The sequence below is a fragment of the Mustela erminea genome, chromosome 4 (assembly GCF_009829155.1).
Source record: "Mustela erminea isolate mMusErm1 chromosome 4, mMusErm1.Pri, whole genome shotgun sequence".
Taxonomy (NCBI): domain Eukaryota; kingdom Metazoa; phylum Chordata; class Mammalia; order Carnivora; family Mustelidae; genus Mustela; species Mustela erminea.
This window is the reverse complement of record NC_045617.1, coordinates 9,486,705-9,512,071: the sequence shown is the minus strand read 5'-3', so window position 1 is coordinate 9,512,071 and position 25,367 is coordinate 9,486,705. Positions and strand designations below refer to the sequence as shown.

General features: G+C 51.1%; 1 protein-coding gene across 2 annotated transcripts in view; it reads left to right on the top strand.

The window, feature by feature from the left end:
* Positions 1–15,537, top strand: part of SNX9 (sorting nexin 9) — a 105,275-nt gene extending 89,738 nt beyond the window's left edge. For both annotated transcript variants that reach the window (XM_032338620.1, XM_032338619.1), the window contains 6 exons: positions 2,467–2,544; positions 6,900–6,976; positions 8,091–8,180; positions 10,153–10,267; positions 12,037–12,128; positions 13,817–15,537. In XM_032338620.1, the coding sequence (XP_032194511.1) occupies positions 2,467–2,544; positions 6,900–6,976; positions 8,091–8,180; positions 10,153–10,267; positions 12,037–12,128; positions 13,817–13,864 (500 nt within the window). In that variant the 3' untranslated portion in view covers positions 13,865–15,537. The remainder of the gene's footprint in view (positions 1–2,466; positions 2,545–6,899; positions 6,977–8,090; positions 8,181–10,152; positions 10,268–12,036; positions 12,129–13,816) is intronic.
* Positions 15,538–25,367: the final 9,830 nt, after the last annotated feature.

Here is a 25,367-nt window from a genome sequence, read left to right as displayed (position 1 = left end):
ACTGACTCTGCGGAGTTTCCTCCCCTGTTCTCCCAACCCGTCCTTAGCAGCAGCACAGACATCTGAGTCCCAGAGAGGAAACTGAGCTCTGGTTATGGGGAGGCCAGCAGGCCGACGGTGAGACCTGTATCTGAGAACGTTCTGGCCTTCCACACGGACACCCTACAAGAATACTGTTTATATTCAGTTCTGTTTGTCTTTCTCTTAAAAATGGCTTCTACTTTGAATAATGAAAATCCTACATACCCACTATTAAACCGTGATCCTCAGCATAGGAAGGAATTTGATTTTATGTTTTGTAAAGATTTTTTAACAGGTGATATTTTTCTTCTAAAGAAGGGAAAAAGAACAAAATTTGAAGTCAGAAAAGAATTTCAGTGAACAGGAAGCTGAATGTGGGGTGACTTGTGGCTGAACTAAGATAGCAGAGCACAGTTAATAGTAATAAAATCTAAGCCTTACCAGGAGTTGGTCAACCGTGGCCTGGCAGCCAGATGCGCCCTCCTGCCTGTTTCTGTAAGGTGGAACCCAGCCTGGCCTGCTTCCCTACATGCTAGCTGTGTCTCCTTTCCTGTTACAGCAGCCGAGTCGAGTACTTTCAGCACAAACCTGCGGCTCCACAGAGCCCAAAATATTTACTGTCTCGCCCTCTGCTGTGGGGAGAAAAGGCCCTGCTTCTCAGTGCGTGACCCTGTGCCATTCCCATAAGCCTCAATACCGCAGAACCGCGTGCTGGGGCAGGACAGCTGTTCCCGCTCGAGGACCGTGGCTCCTTTCTCATGGCGCGGAAATGCGATGCCATGTCCTCGGTGCGGCACTAATTAGGCCCAAAACGGTAATGTACACAAATGCAGCGCTAGAGAACAAAACCCACCACCAGCCTGTGGTCACACAGGGTCAACTCATGAACAACAAGGGGAGTGGCGCTTCTCTCAAACAGTGATTTCGTTATAAAATAATAAATTTGAGCTGTAAGCTCTTAAGAGGCCATAATAGTAGTTATTCGTTGAAATCTGCATATTCTTTGAATGTTGTACTCTATTTTTAGAAATAATTTTGAGTATAAATCTTAACAATCAGAATTTAAAGGATCTCACAGAAATCTGGGCTTATGATTTCTTTCCATCCGTGGGATGCCTGGGTGGCTCATTGGGTTAAGTATCTGACTCTCCGTCTCAGCTCAGGTCCTGATCTTGGGGTCCTGGGTTTGAGCCCTGCATTGGGTTCCACGTTGAGCATGGAGCCTACTTTAAAAAAAAAAAAAGAAAAGAAAAGAAAAAAAAAAGAGTTAAATCCCTGTGTCTGACAACATCCGGTCAGCTTCATGTCCCATATAACCCATCAGGTCAAATCTATGAAATAGAGGATGTTGGCTTAAGGCTGCTCCCTTTTTGGGAGGAGAGGAGTTTGAAGCACTTGGTTTAGGATTTGAGGTAAGCATATCTTCTTTCCCCTTTTCTTTCAAAATAGAGTTTCTTAAGATTCCCTGTCTATAAAGTGAGAAATCTAGCACATAGTATGGTGAAACACACGTATATAGTTAGAAAAAGGCAAACAATTTATTGAAGTTAAGCTAATGGAGTTTAAAATCGTGTCTCCTGATTATTGCAACTTAAAGACCATGTTTCAGATTTCTCTGAACTAGATTTTGTAAAAGAAACATTTGAATTTTTCTTCTTAATACTGCCCTTTAAGTCTTCAAATGCAAATAAGGCATTCTGCTGAAAAGCAGTAGATGTGTGTAAGGGGACTATTTATAGATGCAAAGAAAAAATAGCTTAAAATACAGAGACTCTTCTAGAAAGTTCTCCAGAATGATCCTAGAATCCTAGAATTTTAGCACTAGAAGGACCCCCAGAGATCATTTCATTCATCATGTTACAATGTGATACAGATGAAAAAACTCAAATCCGTCCTCCCTGGCCCTGTGAGACCTTCTGCCTCATTTTTCCGCACACCTTGTTGCCTTCAGTCTTGTTTCGCAGAAATAATCAGTCCCGCGTACATAACTTCGGGGAAAGCAGGTGTCTCAAAGGCCACATCTGCCACCTGTTCCCCATGCGACCCTCAGCAAGCCCGTTTACTCAGCGAAGCCTTGTTCTCCTAGCCCGCGGGACAGAGACCGTGTGCCTGCCCCCGGTAGAGAGGCTGTCATGGTGGTCCTAAGACAAGGCACGTGGGAGGACTCTGGCCGCTAGAAACTCTCTTCCAGATGAGCCCCCGGCGGCTCCGGCTTCACGCCGTGAGCGAGGAGGTGTGCCGGGGTGGTCGTTCGTAATAAGCGCATCCACCGTGAACTGAACAACCGGTTAATAGCCGATTTTACTGAAAAAAATCAATAATTTAAAAAGCCGACAGTTTTGCTAAAGATTTCTTTTATGATGGAAGTGATCACTTTGGGGAAATAGATGCCGTTGCCCTTCGCTCGGGGGACCCGTCGCCAGCGTCTTCCTTTTTCTCTTTCAGCCTTACCCAAGGAGTACCAGAAGATAGGGAAGGCCTTGCAGAGCTTAGCGACGGTGTTCAGCTCCAGCGGGTACCAAGGTGCGTGCGTATTTTCTTATCCTTCGGGCCTGTAGCGTCCGGTGCTGACCAGCCCCCCTCGGGCCCTGCGCCCCCGCAGGGATGCTGCAGCTGGGGACCCTTGTCACTGACCCTTGACTGGGCCGGGCTGCTCCCCCGGTGCTCCTGCGACCTCCCTCGCTGCTTCTGGGAAAGTGGAGGCGGAGGCTGCTTACGTCCGTGTTTCTTGCTTGTTCTTGGCCTTTCTCTGCGCTCGGAGGCGGCTCTTGTGTTTTGCTGGAACAGGCGGCGGTGACCCGTCACCCCTGGCCCTGGCTTTCATCTCTCTGCCAACCTCGGAGGCCGGTCTTTCTGCTACGAAGGGAGCTCGTCAAGGCCATTGGGAGGGAACATTCTGACTAAGTAACAAATTCACGTTGCCTGAGGCGTCTCCGCGACCTAGAGTTACTTTTGGTGTGTCCTGTGCCGTCTGTCTGACCCGTGGTGTCTCGAATTCATTGTCCCTTTACATTGACAGCACTCGTGAGAACAAGCACATTTTGGTGAACTTTTGCTTAGTTTGCTCTTGTGGAGCGGGTAGCAAGTAAAAGTATTATTTGTCAGGTGAGCAGCACTGGCTGAATTTGAGTGTGTCCGGTCGCTTACAGAAATGGTGGAATTGGTACCTTGGACTTGGTATTTATTCTGATGCTCAGGGGACATGGGTCTGTGGACATCAGTGTCTTGAGTATTTTCAGGAACAAGAAATGAGTCTCTGGCCAGAAGAGCCGGGGCTCCCGCGTAAGTCCTGGCTGAATCATGCCTCACCGTCCCAACTTTCGGATCGGACGGGAGCTCTGAGGCTTGGTCTGTCTGGCCCCTCATGTTGAAGATGAGGAACGTGGGCCTGGAATGACCAGTCCTCCAGCCACCATGCCGCCGGGGGTGGTGGAGGAGCCAGGTGTCGGGCCCCACCAATCGCTTAGGTGCTGGCAGGACCCCCAGAGTGCTCTTGGCTTTGTGCTTCTCTGGCATCTCGACCGGAGTGAAGATGCAGGGCCCCATCATATCCATGTCGGAGCCCACCTGAATCTCATCTTCCTTAAGCCTCCCCCGGGGGCTCTCCATCCAGCCCTGCCCCCACTTCCCGCCATCACCCCTTAGTGTCCAGAACCCGTGTGGGCAGATTGGCTCTGCATTTGGGGCTCCCCCAGGTGCTGGTTCCTCACACCAGCCCCCACCCATCTGGTAAAGGCAGAGCAGAGCCTCCTGGTCCCAACAGAGCCCTTCTGCCGGTGGAAGGCTCCCTCCTCCTCCCCTGGGGCCTCCAGACTCTGCGGAGCTTGCCTAGGGCGCAGACTCAGGCCTTTCTGAATTGAGTTCCTTTGGATTTCTTCATCCCCACACGATGAAGGAGACTTGACGGAGAAGGCCGATGTTTTAGCTTATTTGGTATTATGACACCGAGAGCAAGAGTCCTGCAGTTGTCCCCATCCTAACTAGAAATGGAACCACTCCAAGATGAGCTGTGTAGCCATTGTTAGGTCCTTCCGGTAGCGTGGACCCAGACTTGAGGACTCCATTCCTTGAAGTCAGACAGAAAAACGTAAAAATCATTCAGAGCTACCTCACAGTGATTCACTTGTTCTCCTACTCAATGCCAGCAGAGACAAACACTCACCCTTCACTAAGTGTGGCGTGGCTAGAGGGTGCAGATAATTGAACCAGAAGTCTTGGAAAGGGGGCAGGAGAAGGCAGTTGGAAATCTGGGAAATGGGTCCTGAAGATGTTCTTTGGTACCTCGTACTCTACATACATCTTCCCATGCATTTGTCATTCTGTGAACTTCGGTAGAATCCGCAGACCTTCAGAACAGTCAGCTTCTCTGGAGTTTCCTGTCCGTAATTTCAACGCAGAGCACCCTGGCAGAAAGGATAGATAGGGCTGCGAGGGGCAGTGGGGGGAGACCCCTGCAGGATGGGGACATCCTGGGGTGGGGGGTGGAGTGAGAGATGACCCTGAAGGCGCTGCGCCTTCTCCGCCGCACCCACCCGTGCGAGCCGCACAGAGGCACCGTTGGCTTCCTTACGGCTGGCCCTGCTTCGGGCTGTCAGTCGGTGCGCATCCAGCATCCGCGCTGCCCGGGGCCCTGGGTCAAGTGTGAACAGTATTAAGTCAGTGCAGTGTGCTGGGCGACGACTGTCCTTCAGCTTCCTAGAGATCTTGTTTTCAAAGAACTTCTCAAGTCCCCCTGGACTCACTTTTCACGTCTCAAGGCAGATGAAGGTCAGCAGAGTCGAGCGCTGTGTCTTACCACGTCCTCCTTCGCTCAGACGCACCGGTGACGTGCGGCAGCGCTGCACGCTTGATCTTGCAGTAATTCGGAGGGTTCCAGCCTGAAAAAGTCTCGGATTATGTTAAATTTCCACGCTCCCTCTGGGAGTGCAGACACACGCGGAGCATGCGGAGACCTGCGCATGGCCTTTGCACAGATCCATGAGGCACTAATCCTCACGGGTTATCATGGAAAATATTTGATAAAAATATTTAAGTGGTTAACTGTAGCAGAGAGGAACAAGTATAGAAGCAAGACCTCTGGTTTTAGCTTGTTTTATAGGCTTGACTTTAGAACCATGGGCATGTTTTACATGTCTATTTATTCTACATTTATTACTAGGAAAAAATTTTAAATTAGAATGTAAAGAAAAATCCCTAAAAAGCAAAAGCAAAATAAATCACTTGATACATCAGGGTGAAGGCATAGCCACGTGGGGAAGAATTATTTCACATCACCGTAAAACACTGGCTTTTGATTATACATCCCAGCAGATGCCTTAAAAGTCAAAAAGACTTCAAAAAATCTTTTGTTTTCAATAATCATATAGTTAGCAATAAAATGTTAATATTGTTATTCTAAAACCTTCTAAAACTATTTTACAGGGCACCTGGGTGGCTCAGTGGGTTAAGCCTCTGCCTTTGGCTCAGGTCATGATCTCAGGGTCCTGGGATCCAGTCCCGCATCGGGCTCTCTGCTTGGCAGGGAGCCTGCTTCCTCCTCTCTCTCTCTGCCTGCCTCTCTGCCTACTTGTGATCTCTCTCTCTGTCAAATAAATAAGTAAAATCTTAAAAAAAAAAAAACAAACTATTTTACATATTGTACGGTAAAGCAAATGTAATTAAATTTCCGTTGTTTAGGAACTTTCCGTTGTTTAGGAACTAAGTTTTTTAAATGAGCTAAACATAAAAATGAGTTTTAAAATACATTACGAAAAATCCTCAAGTCCTAAATTTGAATTGGAAATATCCATATGAGCTCATTATAGTTCTCCTCTTTTTAAAAAAATACAATTTGCCTTGCTCTGTTCATTGAAAAGTCCCTGAAATACCCAAGCCAGTCGCAAGAAGCCCCTCTAGCGCCCCCCACAGTGGGAGTCCTCAGCACTGCGTTCCACCCAGAAGGACCGGAGCTCCTAGCTGAACCGAGATGCTGATTTGAAAAGCCTTCCACTGGCCAGTAAAGAGAAAATTAGAGCATTAGTGAAAATAATACTTTCTCTGCAGTGAAGCTTATCAAGTACGTTTAAATCCAAACTTGCAGTGATACTTTTTTAAAAAGTTAATCTGTTACCTCCAGGGAATGGTTAGAGAATCAGCTCATTATTCTGAAACGGTAAAGAGAAAGAAAACACTTAATGTGCTTTTTCTCTGCCAATAACCCAAGGTAACCAGATAGTCAATAAAGGAGAGTTTCTCTTTATAGAAGCGCTTCAGATCAAGAAGGAATACCAGGAGTAGAACAGCAGCACTTTGCAGACCTTTCCTAAGATGAGAGATCTGGATGGTAGGGGGACAGAGGACTGTGTTCTCACCACAGACACAGTCAGCAGAACCCAGGCTGTGGGCACCAAGGCAAGGACCTGGTTTCTTCAACGCCCCCAAAAGAAATTTGTGGGAAAAGAGGGAGGGAGGAGAAAGAACCTAGAGATGGAAGAAGCACTTCAGCTCTGCCACGTGGGCTTTCTCTGTGCCGGAAAGCGGCCCGCTTGATTCCAGAGACCAGGAGCCTCCCACTGACCCGACATTCCTGTGAGGAGCCGTTCTGGCTTCCCCAGGGTGGTGTTGTACCATCCTTGCTTTTTGAAGGTGCTTGTCTTTGACGTAGAGTTTATGGGTGCGTTGCTCTGTGGCCAGCGAAGGGGGACGTGAGGGGTGGATGGTGCAGGTGCAGAGAGACTGGCCACGCGCCGTTCGTTGGGAAGCCCGGGGGTCGGTAGAGGGGGACTCGTGCACTGGCCTCTAGTTTTGAAAAGTGCAGTGTTTGCTGTAATAAAATTTTTCAATAAAATCAACCAAGTGAAAATACTCATGAGCACTGACGTAGCTCTACTGATTTCCAGGCGAAACAGATCTCAACGCTGCGATAACAGAAGCAGGAAAGACTTACGAAGAAATCGCCGGTCTCGTGGCGGAGCAGGTATCCCCGCGCACACGGGCTCCCCGAGCGGACTGTAGGCTGTCGGACCCACATGTTCAGTTAGCCGATTGGTGGAACAAACTTTGCAGATAGAGCTCCTCTTTTCTCTTTGTTCATTGTGTATGGCCGTCGTGTTTCTCCGGGTAAGCCGCGGTGATGGATGGTTGGATGCACTGACCCGGAGAAGTGGACACGAATGCCTTCCGCTGTCAGTGGCTCAGACCCACCCTCCACCACCTTGGGGGTGTTGGGATGTTAGAGCAGAGCTGCGGTCACCCCCCCATCTGGACCCGTAGCCTGTCTGAGGCTTGCTTTACTCGGCTGGTAATGGCGGTCGTGAAACCCGCCGTGACAGGCTCTCCGCCTTCGGCAGCCACTAAGGAGAAGGGACCCATGAGGGCCCTGGCAAGGGGCGGGTCTTTGTTCCAGCCACGTGACTTTTACTGGCACCCTCAGTGGTCCAGTTCCCAGTTTTGTTTTGTTTTTTACCGATAACCGATAATAGATTCCCTTAAGGGGAATAGACATTGATGTTGTTCCAAGTCCCCGAATTAAAGTTTCTCAGGTGACCTCCTGAAATAACATACTTCTGCACACACACGCACACACACCTTCATGTTGGTCACCGACTACCACTGCTTGGAGGAAAAGATGAATTTTTAGAACTGTGCCTAACATAGCTATTAAAAATTATAATTCAGAAAAACAGAAAAATTTTAGGTTGCCACTTAAGATGACTACCAGATTTTTAATAATAATTTATATTCTCTGTTAAAATGTAGACATTAAATGATTACGTCTTATTTGCTTATATATAAATAGTATTAGTTTTTTGCCCATACAGTGTCATATTTTAAACCACCTCAAAGTAACTAACTTGACCAGCCAGCCTAAAAATCATCTGATATTTTATTTTCCCTCTAAACTACGATTGAGAATGTAATAGCCTTGAGGTTGTTTTCTTGCAGGAAAACTATGCTGAATGCCTTAGCCTTTGATAGACAGTAACTCATACCAAGGGCTTGGCCCATACTGTCCTCCAGTACGACCCTTTTCTTATCCTCAACGGTCTAGATTTCTCTGCCAGTAATAACCAACCTGTGTCTCGTTGTAGCCAAAGAAAGATCTCCATTTCCTCATGGAATGTAATCATGAATATAAAGGTTTCCTCGGCTGCTTCCCTGATATTATCGGCGCCCACAAGGTAATTTGATCACAGAAGTGCGGACAAGATGATATGGGGAGCCGGGGCCACGGCCCATGGCCACCGCGTGGGCCCTGTCACTCGGCATGGCCCTGCGTGGGGGGCAATGGGAGGGAGCTTTCTGAAACCGACTAGAGCCCCTTGGGCTGTTGAAACACTATGCATAGTTTCTGGTTTCTTCTATTCTGTAAAGAGATTACTTTGAGGAAACAAAAGTGTAGGAAAAAGATTCCTTTATGCCTATACTTAGGCCAGGTAGCAAACAAAATAATCACGCTGTTGCAAATTCAAGATAAGATTAGGAATACAGTTTGACCTTACTAATGAGACCCCTGTAAGCTGCTGGGGCAGGTCCTCAAAGACCCTTCCCCGTCGAGACAAAGTCAGATATTCTGTCCCCCTGGGCCTGACAAAGGGTTTCCTAATAAAAATTTAAATGATCAGCATAGATTTTATATTTTTGTACTAATAAGAAAACTATATAATTCCCACCATAAAGGTATTTTTAAACTGAATCTTGAAATGTTTTTGGGTGTCCTTGCATTTCAACTCTGGCTTGTTTGTTTCAGACTCTACGTATTAGTTCAGAATAGGGACATTTTATCAACTGTCATACTCCAGGGGACTGTGATGTACTTGGATTTATTAGGAAAATCTCTACAGAGGGCTGGTCTGCGGCCCTGGTAGTCCTGGCATGTGGCCGTTTTAGCGTTCAGCTTAATGATCCGAGCGTCAGGAAGGGGAAGTGTGCAACTTCAGATACTTTAATATAAAACTGAGAGCATTCTCTTTACCAAACCGTCCACCAGTGGACACTCAAAGGCATTTCCACACCAAGGCTGTTGTGCGTAAGGCTGCGGTGAGCCTGGGAGCACAGGGTCTCTCGGAGGTACAGAGAGCACAGATCTCAAAAAGTGTCCCCACAAAGGAAACATCAGACAGACTCATCCGTGTGGGAGGTGACGGACGTGAGCAGCAGTCGCTGTGGTCACTGCCCAGGGGCCAGACGCCAGGCCATTGTGGTTGCACTCACCTTGAACTCACACAGTGCTGTATGTCAGTTACAGCTCAACAAAACTAGGGGGAATTAACATAAGTAAATATAACACAAGTAAAAATCTTAGTTAAAAAAGCCAACTCAGAATAGTCAGCTTGTCATAGGGATTGAGGCCAGCAATTGAGAGTTTTGGGCAGGGCGGCTGGCTTATGCACGAGCATAAAGTTTTTCTTCCCAGACCGCTCTCATGAGCACTGTGATGGTCCTGGAGTGGGAGACGTTCAGCAGCGCTCTCACTCCTTCCGCCTGAGTATCAATTTGAAATCAGGGCAGCGCTCCTCCCAGAAACCAAAGTAAAGGTGACAGCCCACCTGTACCAGCACCCCCAGCCAGCACGCCCCGAACAGAGAGAGAGCGCACAGGTGCGAGCACAGACTGTCCCTCATCATTCTTTTTTTTTTTTAAGATTTTATTTATTTATTTGACAGACAGAGATCACAAGTAGGCAGAGAGGCAGGCAGAGAGAGAGGAGGAAGCAGGCTCCCCACTGAGCAGAGAGCCCTATGCGGGGCTCGATCCCAGGACCCTGAGATCATGACCCAAGCCAAAGGCAGAGGCTTAACCCACTGAGCCACCCAGGCGCCCCATGTCCCTCATCATTCTAAACCCCGATGCCTGTGTCCGTCTCCTGCGCACCTCTGGTCCTGGCACGGGCTCGGATATTACAGAAACAGAGTGCTGTTTGCTTTTCATGCTGCTGTAGCAGAAAACTGTCCATTTTGGCTTAGCTCTGTTTTTCAAGAATAGCAACCCTTTTGCTTCCAAGTGACTTGCAGGAAGTTACACTCAGGCGCTCGCCTGCTTTCTTACTTGGTGACCGGTCAGTTGTAGAAGACGTTGGCATCTTGCATGTGAAATGAAAGGCTGGTCCTTTGCGCGTCATTCTATTAACACTCTTGTGTTCATATCTCACAGGGAGCGATAGAGAAAGTGAAAGAAAGTGATAAGCTGGTGGCCACCAGTAAAATCACCCCCCAGGACAAACAGAACATGGTGAAGCGAGTTGGCACCATGTCTTACGCATTGCAAGGTAAGGCCCGGGTTTGGGTGTCGCTCACAGAGACGGTTTCAGTCCTTGTCGTTTCCCTGGCTGGAGAGAAGGCCCTCTGTGGACCACAGCTAAGCCGACAAGAGCTGATTTAGAGATTCCTCCCAAGCCCATTGTTTGCAGGGTCCCAGCGTTAATGCAGATGGACCCGATTGAGAGAGCCGGGAGAGCCAGCTTGATGAAGCCCATGCTTCTGTATCAGGTCTCAGAGACAGTGAAGATCCTTCCTTCATCTCTGCTCCTGTCGCAATGCTGTGTTAGATTCCAGAGTTCAGCTTTCAGCAGTTTATAACCTCTGTCCCCCAGGACCAGAGAATGTGAAGGGAGTTTGGACATGGCTTTTTCAGCAAAATTTGAGTGTTAGTAAAAAGATACTAAATAATTTTTATATATTTGAGTGCTTTCCGGCACACGGGAGCCATGAACGGGTTTTTCCTGTTTCGGTAGACAGACAGAGCAGGCACGGGCAAAGGACAAAGGGGAAGGATGTTCTGGTTTGAACAAACCCACACAAAATAGCGGGACAAGATTTTCTCACTGGTCTTCAGGAGGAAGATCAACTTACAGGCTGTTGGGGGATAAGTGTCAGTGATGGTGGCGGGCCTTGAGAGCTGGCAGAAGAGCCTGGTCTTACTGGGGGCATTAAGAGGCCACTGGAAGGCTTTATGGTGAGGGGCAGGGAGGTACACAGCTCAGGGAGAGGGTGGGAGAGGTTGGCGGGCAGTCGTCAGAAAGCCCACGCAGGACACCGCTGCCTCTGTGGTCTGAGAGTCGCAGGCACGAATAAGACATGGTGCTCGGGGAGAGAAGGAAGCGCGTTTGCAGACTTGCCCAAGGAACAGCCCTCAGGACTAGGGAGTGCGTGGGACAGAGGCAAGAGTGTCTGAAAGGGTTCCAGAGCCAAGGCAGCTAGGGGCGGGAATGGAAAAATCTGAGAGAAGATCTGGCTTCCGAAGGGGTTGAAATGGGGGATTTGGCTTTGAACTTGTGTGTGAAGTTTTCCGAGCAGATAAAGGAGAAGCTTTGTACGACTTCAGATAATACGAGACTCAAAACAGCGCCCTTACGGTGGGCGTGTGTGCCAGCAGCTGGCTTGCTAGGTGCACAGAACGAGGGAAGAGGCAGGTGGAGGTGTGGCGAGGCCTCTGCTGAGGTGGTTGGGGGGCGCGGGGCTGGTCCCGAGGGACAGAGGCGGTAAGGGAGCCATCTGTGAGGACATAAATTCAGCAGAGCTGGAGAACAGGGGTCCAGAGCCTCTCACCTGGCAAGAGGTTAGGTTCTGGGAGCCCTGATACTCCGAGCAGCCAAGTCCATCCAGAAGAGGGTCCCCCTGCAACTCCCCCATCCCTACAGCCTTTCAAGGGCGCCCCGAGAAACCTGTCCAGGCAGCTGCAAGAGGGGACGGGGTGGGACCCACTGGGGGCCTCACTGGGTCCTGTGTCACCGACAGTCTGCAGAGAGGGAGCCCCACGCCAGCCTCCTGCTCCGTCCCTTCTGGGAGAGCAGAGTCCACACGGGGTGGTTGTGTGTGTTGGGTTGCGCAGTGTCTCATCTGCACGTCAACAGGAATCATCCCTCTGCGGGGAAGTACAGTTGCCCTCAGCAATGCAGATGATTTTTCTAGCCTCTTTGCAAAGTGATCTGTCAGGGACTGGCCCTGCCCTGAGGCCAACCGGGGCAACTCAGCGGAGCAAGCCCTCTGGCCTGTGGAAGGCCAGGGGGTCTGACTGATGCCTTGGTTTTTGTTGCAGCTGAGATGAATCACTTCCACAGCAACCGCATCTACGACTACAACAGCGTCATCCGCCTGTACCTGGAGCAGCAGGTGCAGTTCTATGAAACAGTAAGTTGGCCACCCGCCCCGGGCCCTTTGCACACACGCACGCACGTGGAGGACTCGTGCTCACGTAACTTTGACCATATATAAAGTTAGTCTGTCTGTATTTTTTAATCCTACGTAATAAACCAAAGGAGGTTAGTTATGGAGTAGGGGGTTTTTAAATCCCTTTGAATTATATCTGCCTTTTCCTTTTTGAATCCCACTGGGTTAAAAAAGTTTTCTCGTAAGGAAGAAGGGGTAGTGGATGCTAGTTGTGAGGCCCCTAGAAGTCCTACGGGGGGGTCCCCACCCCCAGCCTCTCTGTGCCCGCAGCCTCTCTGTGCCCGGGGACAGTGCAGGACAGGAGGGCCCCCGGCTCTGCAGGCCCTCAGTGGGGATGGAGCTGGCCCCGCGGGCAGACTTCGCAAAGGAGCTTTCGTTGTGCACCAGAAGAGCCTCAGAGAGAAAACGAGAGGGAGAGAAACCTCACATATTTTCAGTTAGGGAACGATCACTGAAATGTAAGCTTTTGTGCTCTGCATAATTTTGTTGTTTACTGGCGTGTGCAGAGAACAGAGAGGTAGCGTGTAAGCGGAAACTCCGGCACCTGAAGGCAAGTTCCCGAACCGTATCGTTGACCCCGTGCGGGTCACCATGCTCAGTGTCCCACTCGCGCCATGCTCTGCTCCGTGTGTGTTGAGGGCGATGGCAGACCAGCCCCACACTCAACGTCCGTGTACGTGTCCCCTTCGGGCGAGACAGTGCGGGAAGTGTGGGGCTCCCGCAGCAGATCCTTGAACGGCAGCTGTGACCAGGGCGCTTGCCGCAGAGTGTGAATCGTGTGTGGGAAGCAGCTAGTTTGGGAGCTCAGCTTCCAGAAGGAATTCCCTTAAGCACACTTGTCCCTTCCAGCGTGCAGTTCCTGGGCTCTCTGTGTTAACTAGCGCTGCCCCACGGTTGCCTTGGCGTACTGGAATCCAGGTTGCTGTTGTTCTGCAGTAGAAGAGCCTTGAAGGGCACCTCTTGAAACCCCAATCATGTTGATTTGTTAGATAATCTCAAGCCCAAGTGAGGTTTAATTATCAAGGACATTGTGACTTGATGACACTTAATCAGTGTCCTTGTCGGATGTAACAGTTTTAGGAGAAAGCAGTGCTTGAATGCTAAAGTTCACTTGCTTTTCAGTGGAGCAAACCTGTATTAAGCGCGTAATATATACTAAGCACTAAGCACAGATCCTTGGGCTCCAAGAACGGCCGCGACATCTGTGTCCTTGGGGAGCGTGTGTTCTCCCTGGGGGAGGCCTGGGCACGTAGCCACGGCTGCGGTCCCGCACCAGCACTGTCATGGGGGCGCCGACGGCCTGGGAGGCGTGCCCGGCAGCGGGGGCCCGGGAGTCCACGGGTGTCCGACAAGACAGGGCAATCGTGCAAGTAGGACACCCACCCCCGCCGGACCCCTGGTCTGGAGATGCTGCTCCTGAGAGAGACGGGGGCTGTGCCGGAAAGAAGGGGGGCCTCCTGCAAGCTGGGGGCACCATCGGGGGTTGGGGAGGGCTCCGTGGCTGGTTGGTGCTGGAGGAGACTTGAAGCTTAGCCCAGTTGAAGCCTTTGGAATGTTTGCAGCGTCTGACTGGTAGGAGGTGGGAGGGGGGAATGCTGTCGGGCCCTGGTGGGACTGGGCGTCTCAAGGTTGTCTTGTTTCTTCACCAGATCGCAGAAAAGCTGAGGCAGGCCCTCGGCCGCTTCCCGGTTATGTAGAACACAACAGAACACCAAGAGAACTCCGAAGTGCTTCTTTCTGACTTTGGGCAATGCAGTTTTATTTCTTCCCCCTTCATCAAAAGCAAAAAGGAACGAAAGACCGAAAACCAAAAAGAGTTGCAAAAAAACTGTGTCTATTTTATTAACCAACCTAAACGGGGTTAGTCTTCTTTGGTTCGTTTCCACATCCATTACTGAAAACAATGGAAATTGTCTCTATTTTTGGAAAGTACTTAAAGTTATCAGAATTTTGAATGGAAAATTAGGGGTTCCCCCACTGATATTTTACATAAAATTGTAATTTGTACGTCGTCCATGATCTTCTGGGTCTTACCCAATGTCAGATAATTACTAATTGCTTTCTTAAAAATATGAAATATACCAGAATAAAAAATATATATGTTTGTATATTTTTATAACTCTTTTCAGTCCCGTGGGATTCCTATCTACTTAGGAAGCTCTACATGCCTTTCACTGACACATTTATGACTCCAGGGCTGCTGTTTCCCGAGGGAGGAAGCCGGGAGGGGCCCTGGGGGCCGCCGGCGCCCTCCCAGGAGGCTCAGGGCAGGAGAGGGGGGCTCACGTGTCCCCTCAGCGCGAGCAGTGCAGCAAAAGCCCAGGATCCCATTCACTGCCCGCACTTCCCTCAGGAACACTGCTGACTGTCCCCTTCCACAGGGGTGGGGGGGCTTCCTCCCCAGGCCTGGTGAAGGCATGGTTCTTGCCAGAAGGAATACATTGACAGGGGTGGGCACGTGTCTACAGGGCTCTGCCTCTGCTCCCAGGGCCGGAGCTGCTGCGCTGGGGCGTCTGCTTGGGGGAACAGACATCCTCCCCACAGAGCTTCGCCCCGCATTGGTGTCTTCAGCTGTTGAGTCAGAGGTACTGAGACCTGTTTCCGAGGCCGTGATTTGCCACTTACTTTGGAGGGTAGACAAGTGAACGGGGGTGTTACCTGAAAACGTGGAAACCACAGCGTGGTAGGCCTCTCCGTCCCCCAGGTGGAAGCGCTTAGGGACTGATAAGGGTCACAGGCTGAGTCGTGCACAGCGGCCCCTGGAGCTTTTGGTCTCTGTAAGGACAGCGTGATGGTCAGTGTGTTCCTGACCGCATCTGGAACTTGCGAGGGGATTTTTCTGGTCACTGGCCTCCAGACGGAGGCACACAGCGAAAGCTAATGGTGGCCAACTGTCAGCTTTAAACCCGAGCACTCAGACACGCACACCGCCCCTCCCCCCCCCTCACGGCCGCAGCCCAGTGAGCCCATCCCCCACACTTGCCTTATGACCTCTCCCCACTGCTTTCATTCTCCTGACCTAGCGATGACAGTGTAGACGATGGAAGGTTCGGGCCAGCACAAATAAAATGAAACCAAAAAATAAGTAGCAGAGGAAATCGAATGAACATGAGTATGAGAATTTCTTGCTCTTTAATATCACGGGTTTTGTTAATGTTTTATAAGTAATTTTCCCTACTTGATTTTTCTTTTATAAAATCTCATAGAACAATGTTTATGATACAGCCATTTAATATATGTACAAATTGTAAAGAATATGTATAAATGTTTTACACAAATGTAAGAGCATGTAGAAGCCAACATATAAGTAAATTGTTTAAAAAAAAAAAAAGACTGTACAGTAAATTCTGAAAGCACTTTTTCAAAAACATTTTTGGTGTTTGTGTGATTTATTTTCCTCCTTCCTTTTTTCTTATTTTATTGTTCTTTTTTTTTTTTTGGATAATTGCTTCTTGCTTCCAGCTCCTAAAAATAGTCCAGATAATGAATTTTTCCCCAAAACCTAATTCTCCTGATATGAATTAATATTTTAATTCCTTAAGTCAGAGTCACCAGTCTTAGAAGCACGTCTTAATCACTAAAGAGCTGTAAGCACAGATCCTGATGCCGACCGAGCATATTCGCGATCCGTAGAGAAGCAGCCTACGGGGGTGTGCGTGTGTGTGTGTGTGTGTGTGAGAGAGAGAAGTGATGTTGGCTTGTCTCCATGTGCTGTAACCTAATCCTGTGATGTAAAAATCTCATGTCACAAGATAAGAGAGTAAGAGGGGAAAGAAATCAAATACTTGCTCTACACACACGCACACAGTATTCAAACAAAATAAGAAAATTTGACAGTTAAAATCCTTTCATGGGCACACAGCAGTGGCCATGGCCGCGTCCACCTTGGTGAGCGAAGTGGACGTTGCCAAGCCCACGCATAACCTCGGTCCCTGCCACCGTGGCACTTTGTTCAGGAGCCCACTGGGACGTGACCAGGGCAGCTGGGGAAGGAGGTGGACTAGTGTCCACAGACTGGGTCATCCTAGCAACTTGAAGATTAAAATCCTCTTCTCTGAGGCCATCTTTCACGGGCATTTTGGGACGCAGAGATCTTCACTTTTTTGAGGACAGGTCTGTCCACATTCCTCTTCCCCAAATGTCTTTCTCACCAGTTGTCCAGTCCTGTTCCTTTCAGGTATCTGCCATCCATCAGCCCGACCATGGCCACAGCCCAAGAATGGACAGGGAATCAGTCACCCATGAGGCCATCTGTCCTTCCGAGCTGCGTGAGCAGCCTGGCGCACTGCTCGAAGTTCTGGCCACGGGGAGGCTGTCCCTTCACCATGTGCTTCAGGGGTGTCCCGGGAAGATGGTGCCATAGCTGTCTGCTTTCAGGTGGCGTCTACATCCCGTGCAGAACCATCTGTAAACCAGGCCTGAGGCTTCTCTTCGTCCCTTGGCTGACCTTCGGCAACTCCCCAGGCAGCCACAGGTCAGGCCGGGAGAGGAGGATGGTGTAGCGGAGTGCGGACCGTGGGCCTGTGGGCCACTCGTCCCCACAGGGCCTGTTCACATACGCTCCACTTCCCTTTGCTGATGGGGTGCTGCCCTGTGTGCCCAACTTCATGGCCCGATGGAACAGCACCCAGTTCACGATGGCAGCTCCAGTCGCGATGGGTAGCTTGGGCCCATGGGTAGGTGTTTAGTCTCTACTGAGGCCCAGTAGCAAACCCAGAGCTGTTTCTCACAAGGGGAATCATTATCGGGTTGGGGGGTTGGTGATAGCAAGGCTTGGCTCCAAAATCCTAAGGGCCTGCTTTATTACTCACCTCTAGGGCCCTGCCAAAGGCTCCAGATGGCATCCCTGACTGCTCTGACATTCCAGGTGCCACTGGCAGTGCTGGATCCCATGGCCCCAGCCTAGGAGCAGAGCAGCCTGTGTTGGCGGCCTGGACCTGCTGGGAAGCCGTCTCTTGTTCTGGGCCCCACATCAAGTATCTGTACACCCTGTACAGATGGCCCTATTGGTGGCCCTGTTGGTCTGAGGAAGAGGCCAGGAAAATGAAAAAGGAACCTAAGGAAAAAGGATGGCAGGAGATACTCAGAAAAATTGTAGCTGGCTGTGAGCCAGGGAAAGTAACAGGAATTTGAAAGTGAAAAAATTACCCATTGCAACATTGATGCTTGGAAAATGCTCCTTCAAGATGCAAAATTTTAATGACCTAGGGTGGATTTTGTGGTTCCTATAGGATATGTTGATTTTTGATTTTTATTTGTACCAATCTTTATCACAGAAGAGCTATAATTACAGAATAATTTATAATCTTTACAAATCTCGACGCTGTAAAAATCAGTATTTGGAGAGGAGAGGTGAAGACACAGTGAAAGAATGGGGTCAGTGTCCTTGCCAAGGCCGTCCACACACGCCTCTCCTGCAGCAGGCAGAGGGCCCAGACGGAGCAGGGGACGATGAGCCAGTTTGTCTAAAGGCCGTGGAACCTCTGGGGAGAAGACTGTTCCGCTTGGCAGTCAACAGTACGTCCAAAGGTCCGGAGGTGGAAGTATGGGCCGCATCTTAGACCAAAACAGGAAGTTGAAGGAAGCAATCGGTCTTTGGGATTGGCAGAGCTCTGTGGGGGGGTAGAGAGACCAGCAAGGGGTGTCCTTTGGGCCAGGCCAGACCAGCGGCTTGAAGTTGCGAAGGTAGTGTTCTGGGGAGTTCCACTGCAGAGGGAGTGCATGGAGCAGAGTTGGGGAAGCCCGTGCAGTGGGGTTGGTGGTGAGTCATTCATCCTGGAGAAAAGCCACTGACTTCCTGAAAGTAATGTTAAGTTTACCAGCATTCTGGAGTCATGTGCTCCTCCCTGGGGATAAAGTGACGTCACAGCATGTGGCAGGGAGCGGGTACACAGCCCCCTCGGCTCTCCTGCAAGTCTTCTCAGCCTGAGGTCACGGTGTCTCCAGAACGCATTTCCTGAGGCTGGTCCTCTGGTCTGGTGGGTAGAAGTCCGAGAGGCCTTAAACGTCCTCCAATGTAGAGAACAGCCCTCACCATAAAAAATCATCCACCCAGGATGTCCAGAGTACCCAAACTGGGAAGCCCTACTTTAAAGCAAACAGACAAGGGGCACCTGGGGGGCTTAGCCAGTTCAGCGTCTGGGTCTTGGTTTCAGCTCAGGTCATGATCTCATGGGTGGTGGGTTTGAGCCCCAAGTTGGGCTCTACGCTCAGCAGGGAATCTGCTTGAAGGCTCTCTCCCCCAGTCCCTCTCCCCAACTCAGATGCATCCTCTCTCCCAAATAAATCTTTTAAAAAATATATAAAGCAAACAGACAATTACTCTTTGCCTGGGGGCTAATAGATGGTCCCGGGTCCATACAGAAGGTGCTCAGTAAATGCACGTGGATGAGGAATGTAATGCTCAATAAATGCACGCGGTCATCAGTAAAATATAAAAGAGCCCAGGGTGATGGGGAATAGAGGCAGCAGGAGATTCGGTGAGGCTAAAACCGCAGCACTGGGACCAGGGAGCAGAGCCGAGCGCTGGACAGACTCCCTCTACACCGCACAGACCTCAGCGCACGCTGCTGAGTTCAGCCCCGGCACTGAGGAGCCCCCCGAAGTGTGAAGACTGGCCTTCCCCTGCAGGAACCCTCCGTAGCATAAAGACACCTGAATTGTGAGGTGGAGCGTCAAGTCTGACAACAACGTCTGTCAACTTGAACAAGTCTCACAGGTTCTCTGCCCTCAGTCCCCTCCTCTGCGGAGTGCCAAGACAGGCGTGGGCTTGTCCCAGAGCCCCTCCCGGCTCTGGGAATCTCCGTGGGTCGCTTAGAGAGGAGGAGGCTGGGGGCCCGAGGACCACGGCCTCCTGGCTTCAGCTGGGGCCAGCACCTCTTTGGGACAGCCACCCCAAGGGACCTCTGGAACACAGTCCCAGTGGGCTTCAGGGCAGGATGGGGTGTGTCCCAGAACCTTCTCTCATCACCTGTCACCCCTGCCGCCAGTTGCACCAGCCGCTCCAGACACATGTCACTGAGCAGGAGACAAAGGGGGGGGCCTCTGAGCAGGTGCCGTCCAGGCTGAGTGTCGGGACACCCTTTCTGTTCCAAACCTTCTTGATATCAAAGCGGTCAGCAAGCACGAACTCACTCCATAGCAGTAATGAGGTGAGGCGTGGCTGCCCACACTGTCTTCTAGAATAGTCACTGCCTGTTTTCACACACGGGGGCGTCCGAGTCCAGGAGGGGCACGCCTCTGCTCCAGGTCTCTCTGGCCCCTTCCACATCTGGAGCGCATTCCCTGATTCCCTTTGCCTTGGCAGACCCTGATGCTTCACGAATGCCAGCGGAGCTCCAGAACCTTCCCTCTTCCCAGAGTTGGTGTTGGCTGAGTTACAGGGAGGGAGACTGCTTCTCCCCAAGGCTTGTGGGCGTGCCCACCTGTGCCTTCCCAGCCGCACCCGCAACACCACGGTCCCCCTGGGGGGCATCCACATCGGCTGAGGCCCTTTGGGCTTACTGTCTGGACGTTCAGTCCAGGGTCGTGGGACGTAGTCTGGCTGGAAGGCTAAGGTGAAGCCTGTGACAGGCCCGGAGGGAGGCTGTTCCGTCCTGGAGCCCCCCCAGCCTGACGGCCGCCGCACCTGCTCACCTCACGCTCCCAGGGTGAGGCTTCTCCCCTCCGGTTTGCCTACTTCGGGGAATCTTTGTAATTGATTCCATTCTCTGGCACCTGCATACATTTGGCAGTCAGATATCAAGAGCGGTTTTCTATTTTGTTTCTTAGCCATCAGAATAGAAATAATTGTCCAGTGAAGATGAGAAAAAAAGTGAGATCAATACTAGAAAAGTTAGGGATGCAGAGTCCCTAGAATCACACGTACGGAGCGATCAGTTCACTACTTCTTTAATACACGGGGGCTCTTAGGATTATGGACTCACCCGGACCTCAGGGAGAGGCCACGTGTCAGGCATGGGAGCCACGGTCCACGGAAGGGACAGCCAGCAGGCCGGACGCTGCCAAGAGCAAGCCGGAGTCACTGTGTCAGGCAGGGTCCTGGGTCCAGCAACGATGGGGGCCGCAGAGGACCGCAGCTCCCACAGATCACAGGGACCAGCGCCCGCTGACAGCGCCCCACAACCGAGAAGGAGCAGAAGCAGAGGAGGTCTGTGCGGGCCCCAGACTGACTCGGTCCCTTTGCAAAGGGAGGGTTTTGCAGCCGTCAGACCCTTCAGACCCTGGTCACTTAAAAAAAGGCAGTGGCCCCAGGAGGTTCTGCCCCATCGGTCGCGGAACAGAACCGAGATCCTTCCTTCACGGCTTGAACACAACAAACACTAAGGGCCGCGAGCTGACCCGGCCGGGACGGGGGCCTCGTCCCAGCTATGGGCCCACAGACGGACTGCGAGTCTGGGTCGTTACCTTCCTACTTTCTGTGTTGCCTTTTTTTTTAAAGATTTTATTTTTTTTTATCAGAGAGGGAGAAGGCGCACACGCGTGAATGGGGGAGCAGAGGAGGCACAAGCAGGTCTGGCGACAGCGTCACAATCTGCTCACAGTCTCCTCACATAGACGCGGGCCACCCTCCGTGGCCAGCTGTGGCTTTCTGGGGGCCGCACACGGGCAGCGCCCCCATGGCCCCCGTCTCTGTCCAATCCTCTCCTCCGGCTGCCCTTCCCATCCTGGCTGCCTGGGCGCCACCCCCCACCGAACGTGGATTCTCTGGCTCCTCTGCTCCGCGAGGCCACAAAACTCAATCCAGTCTCCCCCTCCCCGTTCCGGGCCTGGCATCCGCGTTCAGGCAGGAATTCGGGGCCAACATGGGGCTCACCCCGCTTCTTTCTCTTCTGTCAGGGATCAAAGTCCTGCACCGCCTGGTGTCCAATATCTGAACCCATTTTTCACGTATTCTCTCCATTTTTCTCTTCATTTAAGGAGGGGTAGCTGGCCTCTAGTCCACCACCGTTGCTAAAAGTGGAAAGGATATTGTTTATTTTTAAAATCTAAGGCCCGGGTAGCTTTCCTGCTCACAGAGAGCACTTGGCGCGCGCACCCCTCACAATCTCTTCTACTTTGAAGCCGGTTCCAGCTGTCCCTGTGAAACCACTTAAAAGCATAAAGTTGAACAAAAATCAAAATAGCTGCATGAATGCTTTGGCGGGGCTCCGTTTAATTTTTCTTTTAATTTTCATTTTTTTTAAAGATTTTTATTTATTTATTTGACAGATCACAAGTAGGCAGAGAGGCAGGCAGCGAGAGGGGGGAGGAAGCAGGCTCCCCGCTGAGCAGAGAGCCTGCAGCAGGGCTCCATCCCAGGACCCTGAGATCATGACCCTAGCCAAAGGCAGAGGCTTTAACCCAGTGAGCCACCCAGGTGCCCCTAATTTTCATTTTTTTAAAGGTTTTATTTATGTATTTGAGAGAGAGAGCATGAGCAGGGGGAGGGGCAGAGGGAGAGGCAGGCTCCCCACCTCGCAGGGAACCCAGTGTGGGGCTCCATCCCAGGACCCTGAGATCAGGACCTGAGCCGAAGGCAGACACCCAACTGACTGAGCCACCCAGGCGCCCCTGGGCTCGTTTTTAAACTGAGTGACCATTTTTCTTGCTCTCGTCTGCAAACCTCCCCTCCTTCCTTGGCCTTCTGTTTCAGGATCCCAGGATCCCCACCCTCTCCCAAAACATACGAGGCTGACGGCAAGTGCACAATTCCTATCGAAACCGGCTAGATCCTGTATCTGCCTGTAAAACCCCGGTCCCTTTCTGGGCCAGGGTGGGGGTGGTAGTTTTGAAGGCCTTCACCTGCTTCGGCCTCCTTTGCCCGGCGAAGCAGTAAAGCCAGCGTGTTCCTCTTCCGAATTCCGTCTTCAAGTTCTGGCTCAGCGGCGAGGCCCAGAGGTGGATTTCGGATAACACCTGCGGGAGGCAGTACAAGTTTAATATGTCATGGCTCTCGCCTTCTCTGGGCCCACTGAGGACCCCGCTTCCCCGTCTCCACAAAGTCAGGCGTCCCTGTGGGCCCTGCGCCAGCCAGAGAGCATTGTGCGCCCTTGCACGTGGACGCACGGGATGGCTGGAGCGCGTCTCCCAACTCTTCTCCGCGGCCCACAGGGACAATGGGAGGGGGCGCTGAAGGGTGCACGGGGCTTAGATGGCAGAGGAACACACAGAGGGGAGGTGGCCCGGGGAGCGGCTGCCCCCCCGCCCTACAGCACAGAATTTTCAGGAGCTAGAAGTAACCCCTGCCACGTTGAGCCACTGAACCGGAGTTGTGTCTTAATGTAGCACGGGCTACACCGCACCCACCCCCCCACCTCCAGGCCAGTGTAGCCGCTCATGATGGCGCCAGCGTGTGAACTCACCCTGACCCTAAGCAGGAGTCTGGAAACATGTTGGCTCAATGAAGCAGACATAGTTGAAAATGAACCATTTGGAAAACTCTCCATCCTCCTCCAAATAAAGAGCAGAAAGAAGCAAAACAAAACAAAAATTTACAAAAGCCAATAAAGCACTTTGGGGAGATTGAGTTCTTCGGTTGATGTGTTTAAGTCACCCCAGACAGATGGATCTGTTGTAGTGCAGATGGGCCTGGTGTTCCCGCGGCACACCTCTAAACAGAAGGGACAGTGAGTTCCCATGAACCGTAGCCAGATACCTACAAGAGAGGAAGCACTGACGCCTTCCCCCTCCCCGGGGAATTAAGGTTTTTCTTGAGAAGCCCTGTATGCTTGACCCTCTTCTTCTGATAACATTAACTGCATTTTCTAGTACCTTGGAAATGTCTTTGTAGTTAACATTTACTTCCCACCAGGGCGCCTGGGTGGCTCAGTTGTTAAGTGTCTGCCTTTGGCTCAGATCATGATCCCGGGGTCCTGGGATCAAGCCCCACATCGGGCTCTCTGCTCAGCAGGAAGCCTGCTTCTCCCTCTCCCACTCCCCCTGCTCCTGTTCCCTCTTTCGCTGTGTTTCTGTGAAGTAAATACATAAAGTCTTTGGGGAAAAAAAAAAGATCTACTTCCCACCATCTTTAGAGGTACTTGTGTGAGCAGCTTTTTCTAACTTGCTTCTAAAATAGGAATTCTTGGCCTTGTGGTCCACGTAATATCAGGTGTGTGTATCAGTGAGTTGTAGCTGGGGTGCAGGGGTGCAGGGGTCCCAGACGGACCAGGGTCAGCCACTCACCGCAGATAAAACCCAAAGACAGAGAAACAAGTGGGTCGTGGAACAGGAAAGGGATTTACTCCAGTGAGGCCAGTGCCGGGAAGACAGTGGACTAGCATCTCAAAGACAGTCTCTGAAGTCCTGAAAGTAATTCCAGGTTTATCCAAGGAGAACATGGGGCAAAGGTAGGTGGGCACGTGCAGGTGGGCTGTGAAGGTCAAGTCCATCCCTGGCATGGAGTCCATCATGGCCAAGGATGGTCTTGCTGGCTCAGGGCAGGCCAAGTTACTTGGGGGTGGGGAGCGGGGGTGGGTTTCGGTTCCCATCACGGGGAGGCTTCGCCCACAGATAGGGTCTTCCATCTGAGCGGAGAGACCAGCTGGAAAGATTGAGGTCAAAAAGGAGGCGGCCGAAAACCTTCTTCAGAACCACAGACGATTATAGGGTTCCTATTCACGTGCATGCCTTGCATTTTGGGGAGCCCCCAATGATGCTAACATTTCTGGGAAAGGGCTTTATACCTTGCATTATCTTTTGAAAGGGACGGGTGACTTGGCTAAGGATTCAGAGCTGGAGCTTTCCAGACAGAGTCCAGCTCACCTTCCGTCCACTTCATCCTGGTCTCCTTCCTCCTTCCCTTTCCTTATCACGCGCGGACTGACGGAGCGCTGCGAAGAGAGAGAGATGGGTCACCTCCCAAGTGGACAGGAGGTAGTTCCCTCTTGGCCCTCAAAGCTTCCAGCAGTTTCCCCCAGTCAGCTGTCTGAGCGAGACCCAGTATTTCAGTCCGTGGGGTCACTGTGGAGAGCACCAGGGCTCCGGACGCCCAGAACCTCGTGGTAAGAGGTCACAGACGGCAGAACGGAGATCTGCTCTCCACCTCTGGCCAAAGGGGAGGTGAACGGGAAAGGAGCTGAGCCGGAGGAGAAAAAGAGAGGCTCGTTCTGCTTCAGAGCCAGTGGCCCTGTGCGGCTCCGAGTAGGGTGTGAGGTTTTTGTAGGATGGGTTTTGGAAAGGAGAGAAAGTTATGGCAGAGAAGGGGAAAGAGAGGGCAGTAAGGAGAGTGCAAAGACGCGGCCCTCTTTGTCCCTGTAATGATCTAAATAAATCCGTGCGGGGGGGGGGGGGGGGGGGGCTGGGCGGAAGGGGGGAAGCGGGCGGAGCTTGGAGACTCTCACCGCAGACACTGCGCTCAGCCTTCAGGGACCCGGATGTGGAGTCACCCCTAATTTCTAATGTAAGTAGGCTTAGAAGCACAAACTCTGGGGCATTTTTATAGGTCAAAAGCCATGTCTTGGGGTTCCTGGGGGGGGCACAGTCAGCTGAGCATCTGACTCTTGGTTTCGGTTCAAGTCATGATCTCAGGGTGGTGGGATCGAGCCCGGAGTCGGGCTCTGCACTCAGCATGGAGTCTGCTTGAGATTCTCTCTCTCTCCCTCTGCTCCCACTCATGCGCACATGCTCTCTGTCGCTCCAATAAATAAATAAATACATCTTTTTTAAAAAGGCCACGTCCTTAATGAGAAACAAGCAGAATACCTCTTTTAACAAGGAATCCTTTGGGAAACTCCAGAAATAAGGACCTAAGAGGGATAGGAGCTAAGTGGCCTTAGGAGGTCACAGTTCCCTTTTACTTTCTGTCTGGCTCACAGAGCTGTGACAGACCCTTTCTTAGTTCTCATTTTTGTTCCAGCTTAGGTGGATTTGTGTTCAGTTTTGTGGTTAAAACAGTCCCCAAGGTTGATCTGAGAAAGGCTGTGGTGTTTATTCACTTGTGGTCTGCTTTGTCTTTCATGCTCCCTGCGGGGACACGTCTGTGAGTACAGGACAAGGTGACCTCCTGCTTCTAGAGCTGTGCAGAAAATACCCATGATCCGTGCCTTCCTCAGCAAAAGAGGACAAACACTCTGGCCTGAAATCATCATCAGCACCATGGAAAAACCACATTTTCTCAAAGAGAGAAAATATGAAATCAGAGACCATGTAGCCAACAGGAAAAAACACAGGGTGAGAAGTCCAGAGAGCTGGTATCTAATAGCAAGTCTTCTCAGGGCTTCA